The sequence below is a fragment of the Mustela lutreola genome, chromosome X (genome assembly GCF_030435805.1).
Source record: "Mustela lutreola isolate mMusLut2 chromosome X, mMusLut2.pri, whole genome shotgun sequence".
NCBI lineage: Eukaryota > Metazoa > Chordata > Mammalia > Carnivora > Mustelidae > Mustela > Mustela lutreola.
In genome coordinates this window covers 114648705-114661502 of record NC_081308.1, presented here as the reverse complement: position 1 = coordinate 114661502, position 12798 = coordinate 114648705, and the positions used below count along the sequence as shown (strand labels likewise).

Sequence of the window (12798 nt, the reverse complement as noted above, 5' to 3'; positions counted from 1 at the left end):
AAGCTGGTTGAAAGGTTAATCCAAATGTGTCACTGGACTTCGTAAATTTCTTTTCTTTTTTCCAAATAATCAGACTAATTGCCACTAAGCTATTGCCTCCGGCCTAGCATAAAGGCTTGATAAATATGTATTGAATGAAGGAGGGAATGAGTATCACAGCAAGGGGCGGAAGGAGGAAGCTCGCGGGAATAGCAGTCACCTTTGTCGGTAATGGCCATGGGGCCATTTAGCCGGGGGTGTTTGCAGACCTGAGTTTTTGTGGCGCCCGCAAGATGGGGGGGGGGGCGTAGGTAAAGCAGTGAGATAGGCTCTCTGTCCTCTCCATCCTCACTCCCAGAGGCTCCTCCTGTGCCCCATGTTTGTTTAGTCTGAAAAAAAAGTATATACAGTCATTAAAAAAATTTTTTTTGTGATATTTGCAAGGCACTTAGGAGATTCTCCAATTTTTGTAGGATGAGGCATGGCCTTCCTGGTCCTCACTCTCTCCCTCCTCTTCCCCAGAAGTTCTAGAAGAATAGCACAGAGTCCCTGTCCTGGAAGACATCGTTTAAGCAGAAATACAAACAAATAGTCACAATTCAGTATCAAAATTTTTCACAAAGACTAAGTGCAGACGTGTTACAGGACCACCGAGGAAGAGGTGAGGGCCGGCAGCTGGCGGTGGGCTTAAGTTTGCTCAGAGGAGAGATTGTAACTTGAAGGATGTTTAGAATTTTCCGGTCACAGAAGGAAGATCGTGCCCAGCAGAAGAAGCACCATGCCCAGGATAGACCCCAGGGGTCCAAGTTGCTGGAAGCCCGAGACTCGGGAGAAACCTTTCTGCGGAGGACATCAGCCAACAGACCCAGCCTGTCTATGATTGAGTTGGTTCCCTTTGGCAGGTGTACGGAACCTTCCACTCTCTCAGATTGGAATGAATAGATTTCACAAACGCCGCCAGCCATTCCCCAGGTTTTCTCTAAGAAACGAAATGCTAATAGTATTTATTGTTGTTTTCCTTCTACAACATGCCTCTCTTGGACTTCAGCTTTCATCCCCTGAGTCTCAGCGGCGTGGGGGGAATCATTTCTTAATTAAAAGCGCAACCCCAGGGTCGTTTCTCCCCTTGAGTATGTCTGATCACATCTTAGGCTTTGACATTTCTGGGCTGGGGTGCATGCTTGTATGGGTTCAGTGTTGGCTAGTCCTCTATGTGAATAAACAAATATTTCAGTTTGTAGCTTTAAAATAGAGATAGCCATATGACAGAGGCTTCACACTTGCTGACACCCAAGTATGCTTTCAGTACATAAAGAAAAGGGGCATTTTGGAGCTGATAGAGTTAATTTGGCTGGGCTGGGAATATTATCACGCTAGCAAAGGCTGAAACCGAGGTGCTTGCTTGTATATGTGCCATTGGCAGCTCCCATGTCTATTTCAGTAGGCAACTAACCACACTCATGAGCTACAGTACCAGCAAATTGGGGGAAAGAGTTAGCTACCTGGATGGGCTCCTGGGACTCAGACAGTGGTCTACAGCACACTTCACAGGACAGACGCTGCCAGATCACTATCATTCCCCTTTTGCCCTCCTTACTGATCAGAGAACATCGCAGATGCCATGCATCTTGCTGACTCCACTTATGTCACCCACGGCACTGAGTGCTGGTCTTTGTGCTTTGCCCATAGGAACTTCCACTACATCACCATCCTCCGAGACCCAGTGTCCCGGTACTTGAGTGAGTGGAGGCACGTCCAGAGAGGGGCAACATGGAAAGCATCCCTGCACGTCTGTGATGGAAGGCCCCCAACCTCTGAAGAGCTGCCCAGCTGCTATACAGGTGATGACTGGTCTGGCTGCCCTCTAAAAGAGTTCATGGACTGTCCCTATAACCTAGCCAACAACCGCCAGGTGCGCATGCTCTCTGACCTGACCCTGGTCGGCTGCTACAACCTCTCCGTCATGCCTGAAAAGCAAAGAAACAAGGTCCTCCTGGAAAGTGCCAAATCGAATCTGAAGCACATGGCATTCTTCGGCCTCACGGAGTTTCAGCGGAAGACCCAGTACCTGTTTGAGAAAACCTTCAACATGAACTTTATTTCGCCATTTACCCAATACAATACCACTAGGGCCTCTAGTGTAGAGATCAATGAGGAAATCCAAAAGCGGATCGAGGGACTGAATTTTCTGGATATGGAATTGTACAGCTATGCAAAAGACCTCTTTTTGCAAAGGTATCAGTTTATGAGGCAGAAGGAACATCAGGAAGCTAGGCAGAAGCGTCAGGAACAACGCAAATTTCTGAAGGGGAGGTTCCTTCAGACCCACTTCCAGAGCCAGGGCCAGAGCCAGAATCCGAGTCAGAATCCGAGTCAGAACCTAAATCTGAATGCCAACCAGAATGTGACTCAGAATCTGATTCAGAATCTGACCCAGAATTCGAGCCAGAAGGAGAACCGTGAAAGCCGAAAGCAGAGCCCAGGTCAAGAGCAGAGCGATGGCAGCGCCAGCAATGGCACCAATGACTACATAGGCAGCGTAGAGAAATGGCGTTAAGTGGCTCCCAGAGGCCTTTGCGCACTTGCCCCAAAGCGCCAGTAGAGATATGGCAAATCTTAAAACATGAGAGTTTCCAAACACATCTTGCTTCCTTAAGTTTGGAGGGTTAAAAAAAAAAAAAGAGGGAAAGTTAAGATGTTGCCTTTACAGTTGCCTTTCAATTAAATGTTATACTGTGCGTGGGTAAAACAACTTTCAGTATGTAATTAAATTGTCTCTTTTTGGTTTGTTGGAGTATTTATAAAATCCAAAAGCCAAACCAGACTCGCCAGAAATTACTGTTTCAATATTTTAAGAAATGCTTAAATTAGCTATAGAGACAAAATGAAAACATAAAATGTGGCCATTCAACTTCTGGCTAAGAAACAGACTCAAATTATTCATGGTACACTGTTCAAACTTGCTCTTGGAAGCAAACATTTGTTCCCAGGGGTAAGCACGAATATAGACACTTAAAAAAAAAAAAAACTAAAATTAACCACAAAACCTTTTATTTTCTTCTGATTTTAACAAGGAATCTATCTAAATGGCATAAGAACTGATGGTAAATCTTACCAAACTATAGAAATGAAGATTTTTCTCTCCCAAATATGGGCAATTTTATGTAAGAAACATTGGCTTTTCAAGTAAACAGGATTCGTATCTTGTTATTTAAGAGATGTTTAGAATTTTCAACTTTTTCTACCTTCTACCATTTAAAGGTTTTAAACAGGGTGTATCTCATAGTAAACAAAAACACTTTTCTGGGCACTGTAATTTCAACAATTCTGGAATCTTTTTGGCACTGCTTCTCATTCATTTGAAGGCTTCTCGGAGTTGTGCTCATTCCAAAATAACCCATTTATAGAATCTTTCTTCATCATCTAAATGGTGTGTTGCTGAGTTTCTTGTGATATAGAATCCTGGATTCAAGTCAGGACTTTCTTTCTATAGAATTGTCTTATCAATGTTTGTGTAGTGAGGTCCTTATCAAGAAACTCTTGAGCAGGATAACGTGTCTAAAAATATTGCTGAAGTTATTCTTGATCAGATAGAATTGAACTTGAATGTGAATGAATTGTTATTGACTTTTTGTACCTTCTTATTGTGCCATTTCCTGTTGGGCTGGCAGCTTTTAGCCCATTTGTTCTTTTTGTGTTGACAGACCGTAGACAATTACAAGATGGGGGGGAAAAACAGTAGAATAAGCATTAAGATAGCCAGTGATTTAGTAACACCAAAAGCTGTATCTCAATACTCTGGGTTAACCCTCCACCCGGTTTTTTTTTAAAGAAAGAACAAAGAGAAAGAGTGTTCTGTGGTGAGGGTGTCTCAGGGGCATATGCATTGAGGAAAGTGATTTCATATTAAGTCTCTGCACAATACTTGTAGGTGATCAGTTATGAATCGAGCAGGACGAGAATAAGCAAGTCATCCACTGTGCTAGCAAGCACCGTGATTCTGGGCAGTGTCCATTTTACGGGTTTTGCTCTACTTTGTAGGGACCTACACTAACCCCCTGGCTGTCGATCAAACAAGACAACTGGAAATAGCATTGATGTTTTCAGGAGCTACACGCTTAAGAGTGTGACGATAAAGTCACATCTTGTACAATCCGCTGCTTATCTGCATGATCTAGTCTCATCCGTAATACTTACGGCCACAAGCCGGACGAGAAGCTGAGTATTTGGGTTTAAAAATAAGTTTTCTTGACGCTGAGCTTGTATCACTATATCTGAAGTTTGTTTTGTCTGACAGTGTTGCAGTCCTGAGAAATCTGAGAACTGAAGACCTGAAAGGAATTTTTCTTAAAAACTCAAACACACCTTGAAGTCAATGTGTTTTAGAGTGAAACTATTTTGTGTACATTGTGTTTTTAAAATAAAGATCCTGTAGATCACTGTGGTATTTCAGTTTTGTTTAGTTTTAATTGACAACATTTGCTCTTAAAACAGATAAGTACCTTTAGAAAGCAGGATGGAGCCCAAGCCAGTGGAAAAGCCTGTTACAGAAAAAAAAAAAAAAAAAAAAAAAAAAAAACCCTTTTGTGTTATTGTGGTGTGCATGGCTGGCAGAGATTATGTGCATTTTCTCTGTCTATACTGATTATTGTATATAAGGGATGTTATAAATACATGTTTTGGTCATCATCCTATAAATCCCGTGATTTCAACTGTAAACATCTGTCCAATGGTGTAGCTTTACAAACCATTCACTGATTTTGTGTAATTTAACAATAGATATGAAATAAAGTTTAAATTACGGACTCGGAGTCATTTCGTGATTTCAAGTGTTGCAGCCGCTAGGTATCATGATACCGCAGAGAGAATTCTCTTCTCCCAAGGAGTTTCGTTTTGAACTCCTGGCCACCAGGTGTGGAAGTAGATGATCCGATCTAATCCACCGCGTTGAAACAGCCTTCGCTTTGGGGGCTTCCTTCCAGGGGCGCACACTGTCTCCCCTTTTGGGTAAGACAAGATTGTCAAGGAGAGACAGGATTGCTCTTCTTATAAGGACACTGATCCAATCCCTGAGGGCTCTACTCTCCTGACCTAATTACCTCCCAAAGGCCCTACCTTTAGACGCCATCACATTGGGGTTAAGGTTTCAACATATGGATGTGGGGGGGTGGGGAACCTGAACATTCAGTCCATTACTCTATGCAAATGAAATGTGTGTGAGTTTTAATTTAACTGTTATTGAAATAGATACTCGCTTGCCTAAAAGCATGCGGGAAGGAAAATTGGGGCTCTTTATTTCTTCTCTATCCCCTCTGTCCACAGGATAGAGATTAAAGGTAAGAATTTAAATATCGGCTCTTAAAGTCAAACATGCCATGATCCAGTTCTGTGTGAGGTACCCAGTTTGCCAAACAAGCTTATGGTTAGGACCATCGTTGGGGGGATTTGCCTTTGCCCTTGCCCTTTTCCAAAAGGAATTTAGATACTGGTTGCATGGATAAGAGGGAAAAAAGCCACCAATCTGGAGGGTTTCATTATTACTTTGCAGACTATTCATACTTAGAAAATGTTGCCCATCAACCGTTTATTGAGCAAGAATTGGGTGGCCAATGGTCTTGATTTTATAAGTTACTTGGGAGGAACTGTGAACAGACTAAGAACGTGAAATAGTTAGGAAATAAAAGTTGTTTCCCTTTTCCCCTGAGAAGGGTACACTTGGAGAGCAGGGCACTCACACAGAAGGAGGGAAAGGATAGGAGCCCTAGATCACTATTGGCTTCTTAGGAAATGGACTCTCGAGGTTGCCCAGAGAGGAGCCATGATGAAGAAAAGACGAGTTGGCCCAGCTCCTAAGGACTTAGGATTCTCAGTAGGAGTTACAACCAAGGTAGAATGGAGCGATCTTTGGGGGCACTCATTCAGGGAGTGGAGGGTCCGAGGAAGCCTAGTCTCCCTACTCCTGGGAAACACAAAAGCAACAGAGTAGTCCGGGGGGGGGGGGAGGTGTGCGGGACCCACAGCTCTCCCATCCTGCCTAAGGAAGACTTCCTTCTCTCTCATCCTCGCTAGGATTCAACTAAGCAAACAAAGTTTTGTACAAATTATAACAAGACACAGTGGATGCCGGCTCCAAGGGGAACCCCATGGGATTGTGGAATAAGGCCATCCTAATCTCTCACATGGCAAGGACGAGGCAACCTGACAGTTTCAAGCATCAAAACAATTACATCAACACCTGAAAAATTCCAAAATAGATTTCTAATCCATTCATCAGACCTTCGCATATGTGCAAAGCCCTCCGAACTGCAGGGGAAAACTATCCTGAGAACAAAGTAAATCAACTGTTTCTCGGGGCCAGTGACCCTGTTCTGAGCAGCTAGAGCCAGAATCCGAACACTCCGAACCTGGGGCCAAAGGCCGCCCTCCACCTGCTTTCGTAAATCAAATTTTATTGGAACTCAGTCATGCCCGTTTCTTTACATATTTCCTCCGGCTGCTGTCACACGATAGAGGCAGAAATTGCGACACCGATCTTATGACCTTAAGAGCCTGAAATACTTCTTTCCTTGCCCTTGAGAGAAAAAATCGTGCAACCCCTGAGCCACAGACCAGTCCAAGCGTCCTAAATAGTGAAGTCCTGGCAGATTTTATAATGAGCCCAGAGTCGGAGAGAACAGAGGGGTGTGATACGAATGACACGCTGCCCAATAATAAAACACCACAAACAGCATTTACTGAATATTTACTACATGAAAGTCACGGCTTTAAGCGTGAGAGCAGCGAAGACCCTGATCTTTTCTCTCAGGATTATGGGAATCTAAAGCAAGGGCTGTGTCAGAGAGCGACATTAAGTGAAAAGCTTAATTAGTTCCTCTCTGTGTGTGTTCCATCTAAAACAATAGAGGTATGTGAAGGAAAAAGTGAAATTACCTACACAAATCTCCCTCCCTCCAAGTAACGAGTGTAATCATGGGATTTCTTCCAGACCTCCTTGTCTTACTCCCATTCAAATCTCATCTCCCTCTGTCTCCCCACCTGTGTGTGTGTGTGTGTGTGTGTGTGTGTGTGTCTCCAACATACACATAATATTGATAACAAAAATGAAACTATGTCGTTCTATTATTCAATTTCCCTTTTGGGGGGAAAGCTCAGCAGCGTATCACGGTTTGCCCCCCACAACTAGTATAGAGTGGATGGTTAACCCGAGGCCCCCAACCTGGCTTCACACTGGCTGGGTCTGTATCCCAGCCCCACCACTTACCAGCTCTGTGACCTTGGGGGAAGTCACAAACCTCTCTGTGCCTCAGTTCCCGTCCCCCACCCCGTAAGTGAAGGAAATAACAGCTCCCCCTTCAGAGGGCCGTTGTCAGCATTCAATGAAGTCATACCTGTAAAGAACTTGACACAGAATAAGACTTACACAGAATAAGACTTACATGTGTTGGATAGTATTATCGTGATCACGGTCATTGCCATTAGGATAAAGAGCTAGGTGTCTGAGAATGCACATGTCTTTAATAGCTCAACACTGATTCTGAGATCAAGAATTAAAAATATTGACAAGAAACTAAGCAAGAAGTGGTGTGATGTCTCATTGTGACTCATTTTTCAAAACTTTCCTGAAACGATTATATATATCTATACATATAACAATTGTCACATCATGAAATATATAAAGACCTATCCTGAGGTTTGCTTTTGAATTTTGAATGCAGCCACTGACAGAAGTATTCTGAATGATCTAATCCACAAAATGCCAAGTGAGTCACTGATAACTCTCTCCAGCAACGAAAATGCATTATCTGACGTCCCTGGCTGATTTGAGACCTACTTTAGTGCACTTCAGCAAGGATGACTCACTCACCAGCCCCCTTCTTCTTCCTCCCACCTGTCCCATGCCACATTGCCAGTGCGTGGGCCTGTTTGCATGACACATGAGAGGGCCCCAAAAGTCTAGCTGCCTGTCTCACGGGTCTGGGCTGGCACCTGGAATTCCCACACTCCAAGTTGCTACACTGGGCGGAAGCAGCCTGTTTAGAAGACTCTTATTAAAATGCATGTATGCCACCTGGGAGGGAGGAGGGTGAGGAGCACATTAAAAGTTCGCTCATACTAGTCTAGAAGATTAGCAGTCACGAAGGACCCACGCAAGTCTTGCAACTTCAGGTAGCTCGCCTGGCTTTAAAAAAAGAAAAACAAAAGAATATTTTGCTTCTCTTCCCATTTGAATTTCTAAATTTTGATCTTGTTGCCTTAAGGGCAGGACAAGGTTCAACAATCCTCATCAATTCTCATTAAGTTTTATAAATTCTATTTTCATTATGCCTGGTGAAATCTTGTGACTTCACTAATCTGGGTAGGATTTAATGATGCTTTAACTGGACCTAAGAAAACTTTAACAGTCTTTGTGACTTGAAAATGCTCTCCTGGATTTCACGTGACTCAAGAGAGGAGCGGTCAAGTCTTCAAAGAGAGGGCTATACCATAACTTGATGGGGCCCAACCAGCCAGCTGGAGCCAACCCTAACCAACCTTTTTGTGGCTTAATTCTAACACAAGAGCATTCTTTTTTACCTCCCCCCCCAAAGGCCCCAGAAAGGCCTTCTGCCCCTGAAAACAGTTCGAGCGGGATCAAGTACCCATTAAGGTCCTTGGAGTTATATGGTTAAAGACTCCGTGCATTTGATCAAAGAGGCAGAACAGGTAGGAAGGAAGTTTAAGAAAAGAGCTTCAGCACTGACTAGTCAAAATGAATAGGATGGATCAAGAGTGATCTTGACCTCTAACAGGCATCAGGGGTTTCCCAAGGCTCCCCAGAGCCCACTTGTAGTTGAAAACACACTTTCCCTCAAACCCCCGGGAACTTGGCAGGAGATCATTGTTTTGATTTCCACCAGTCCCACTCAAGGTCAGGTGTCCATACTGTTCTGTCCTGAGCCTCTTTCTTGAACGCCACACTCTCAAAATGCCACTTCATCTCAAAATGCCATCCATGGACTTGTAGTCTCACAAGGTGTTTGTGATGCGTTTTCTTAAAGATGCAGATTTCCTGGCCCCGCTGCCAAGTTTCTGAATCAGAATCTCAGGGTATAAAGCAAGGGATTCTGCCTTTTGGTGAGATTCGAAGATGATTCAAATGGGATTCGAACACGGTTAAGTAAATGGGGGACCTACTGTCCTAAATCACTGTACTGCCCTTCTCAGAAAGCACGGGCAACTCTCCACTATCTGCCGATCGAGTCCACACTCCTTGGCTAAATGCACAAAGCTCTCCATAATCTGACCTCCACTCTTCCGAGCGAGACTCACAAGGCTCATGGTTGAATGCCACCTTACTTGAATTTGAACGTTTGCTTCAGGCTAATGTCCTTTAGTTCTCTACTCCTTGTCTCAGGCAGGAGCCTTCCAAAATGAATTTGAATAGGAGTTTTTGAAGTATCATTGACTCTAAAAAAGCTATATATAAAATCTTAAGTCGGCCGATTGCCATCTTAATAGAGTTTTAATGAACTCTAATAAGCCTAGGGTCAAAAGCAACCAATTAGAGCAAGCAAGTTGAGCAGGTGAGAGTTTCCACCCTGAATGTGTCTGTACAGAACAGAGGAAGCCGACCCCAGATAGTCACCAGTTCAAACCAGTGGAGCCTCTGTGAGGCATAAAGGCAAATGGGTCATTTGGGTCACGCTGGAAGCTCTGCTCTCTCATTGCCTACTTGATTGCCCTACTTTGGGCCACTGTGCCCCACGTTGTGGCCAGGCCGGCCCTTAGGCTCTGGAAGTAAGCCCATCCTGAGTCTGGAGGCATTTGTTTAACTAGCTTCAGCTTTGCTGACCCAATGTCCAGTTTCCGGCAACTTGATTCCTGTCCTAGAGCCCGTTCAGCTGACTAACCTCCACTGAGCACTTCACTGTGAGTTAGGCCCAGTGTAGCAGGAAACCAGGAAGGGAGGTCGGAGAAGGCCGTTATCAAGAGAATGATTTCCAGGGCACCTGGCTGGCTCAGTCGGGGGGAGCATGTGACTTGATCTCGGGGTCCTGAGATCGAGCCCCACGTTGGGCATAGAGATGACTTTTAAAAATTTAAGAAAAGAAGATTATTCACAACTGAGTCCTTTTCCCAGGACCGAGAGCCTGCTCTAAGCCCCTGAATGAATGAAACCCCTGGTAGAGCTGCCTGTCTCCAGCTGTCTTTAACCTCCCACTGCCTCCTGCTCCCGGAGGCTCTGCAGAGGCAGGATCTGACAGCTCAACTTGAGGCTACTTAGCTGGTCCTGCTCTTGGGTGAAAATTTCTTAACTTTTATATACCAGCTCCACTCCACTAAGGGAAAACAGTTCTTATTCAGCCCAGAGACCTCAATGCCCACATCTGCCGATCTCTTCACCAGACCAGGAATGCAGCTTATTGGCGTATTCCGACCAGGTGGGAAGAGTTCAACTCCTAGTGAGGTTGAGGATAACCATGAGGAGCCACAGCATTTATTAAACACCTACTTCATGCCTACAGCTCCTCTTGGTCCTTCATATAGTAAAATAACAGTAACACCAAAAACAACAACAATGACAGAACTAGTAGCTAATGCCTTCAGAACTGCATTCTATCTCAGATGCTGTACTAAGCCATTTATATGCTCAACCACGCTTAATCTTCATGGCTACCCCGTGAGGCAGGAATAATTACTTCCCACATTTTATGGAGGAGTAGGCTGAGGCTCAGGAGAGCTTAATTCACATGCTCAATACTTAGAAGCAGGAGCCCAAATCAAACCTTGTTGGAACTCCAGGGCTCAATCTCTCTGCTTTATTCATTATTTAAAACCTTTTATTATGGGAAGATCCAAACCTCTACAAAAATAGAGAGCACAGCATCACGACGCCCCATTTCCCTCTCAGCTACAGCAGTCATCAACTCCTGATCAATCGCGCTTCATCCATGTCCTCACTCACTTGCCCTACAAGCTGGAATAGTCTGAAGCAATCCCCAGACATCGTCCATCAAAGAGGCTTCATCTCATTTTTCCCAAAACACAGACAAGTGCGTTTTATTAGTTTCCCGTTATACAGAGAAGCAAACTGAGGTTCAGGGAAGTCGCTTCCTGGCCACACAATTCCCCTAGCCGAAGCTTCCTCCAGACCAGTAGCTGGGGATCAAGGACCTTGAGCTCCTCCTGATACAGACAAGCTAGGAAGCCATTTCTGGCTTCTCTGAAACTTAATTAACCACTGTTTCTTTTCCTGTTAGCAATACTCATAAAGCAACTGGCTTCCTTTGGGTTCTTCAGACTGCAGTCTGCTCAGCACTTGTCCCTGGACCCACAGACACCCAGTCCACAGCCTGGAACCTTTGCCCCTGAAGAGGCAGCCTGAGATCTCCTCACCCTTGAACTCAGTATTACTAGATCCATAAATATTCTTCTAGATCTCACAAATGAAAGCAGCCAAACTTGGCCCTTGGTCTCAGGTCTTTTGACCATGAGCTCTGTGCTTTGATTTCCACAGGCATAATTCCCAGTTCCATTCTGGGGCATTAGAAAATATTTTCAATGTCCAACAAAATGGTTTTGGCTTCCTGTCTGCATTGGTCCCTCTCTATTTCATAGACTGCCTTTCTTATCAAAGACAATCACCGTACAGCATCTACACATACTAGTATAAATTAAAGAGAATGTGTGGTTTCCATACTCAGTGGGTAAGATGCATGTGGAAGAGCATAACATCTTTTGAAATCATCTGAAAGCATTTTTTTTAAAGATTTTATTTATTTATTTGACAGAGAGAGAGAGACCACAAGCAGGCAGAGAGGCAGACAGAGAGAGAGAGGAGGAAGCAGGCTCCCCGCTTAGCAGAAAGCCCAATGTGGAGCTCGATCCCAGGACCCTGGGATCATGACCCGAGCCAAAAGCAGAGGCTTAACCCGCTGAGCCACCCAGACGCCCCATCTAAAAGCATTTTTAAAAGATTTTATTTATTTGACAGACAGAGATCACAAGTAGGCAGAGAGGCAGGCAGAGAGAGGGGGGGGGAAGCAGGCTCCCTGCTGAGCAGAGAGCCCTGTGTGGGGCTCCATCCCAGGACCCTGGGGTCATGACCTGAGTCAAAGGCAGAGGCTTTAACCCACTGAGGCACCCAGGCACCCTTTGAAAGCATTTTTAAAAACTTGTTCCAGCTCTAACACCACCAGGGCAAACCCATATCACACTTCCACTCTTCGTTCTCCAATTTTACAGGTTTACCTTGAGGCCCAGAGACAGCAAGTATCTTCCCAAAAGTCACACAGGTAATTTGTGGCAGAGCTGAGATTTCATCTCAGGTCTGTCTGGGTCTGATGTAGCCAGCAAGACCCTAATGTTTTCATAAGAAACTTTGAGAACACCCCCTTTCCTTTTCTATTGTGCTCTGTTCTATTGCCAATTGGCCTTCAACCTAAAGCAGAATCTTTTCTGGGGTTCCTACTATAATAATCAAACTCTCTGGGTTCATGATCCTGGCTTAACCCTTTATTAGCCATGTGACCTAGGGTCAATGCCTTCATCTTTCCGAGCCTAGCTCTCCCCATTTCTAAAATTGCAATTATAATGGTACTTACTCCATAGATTTGTGCTAATGGTTCAATGAGTTAAAACACGCCAAGCATTTTACAACAGAGTTCTGGTGCTTTGTGCTTTGTTTGGATTAATACAGGTAAACATTTCTGGCACCGAAGCAACTGATTATTACTTTTTAAATTTTTATGAAACATGGGCACCGTTTTTCTTGGTACTGTTTTACATTCTTCCCCTGTCCCATCCACTGTATTTTTTTCCAGTCTTTTAAAATACAGC

General features: G+C 44.3%; 1 protein-coding gene across 3 annotated transcripts in view; it reads left to right on the top strand.

Annotated features, from left to right (window-relative positions):
- Positions 1-4785, top strand: part of HS6ST2 (heparan sulfate 6-O-sulfotransferase 2) — a 280792-nt gene extending 276007 nt beyond the window's left edge. For all 3 annotated transcript variants that reach the window (XM_059157786.1, XM_059157787.1, XM_059157785.1), the window contains one exon: positions 1669-4785. In XM_059157786.1, coding sequence (XP_059013769.1) covers positions 1669-2536 — 868 coding nt within the window. In that variant the 3' untranslated portion in view covers positions 2537-4785. The remainder of the gene's footprint in view (positions 1-1668) is intronic.
- The last annotated feature ends 8013 nt before the right edge of the window (positions 4786-12798 follow it).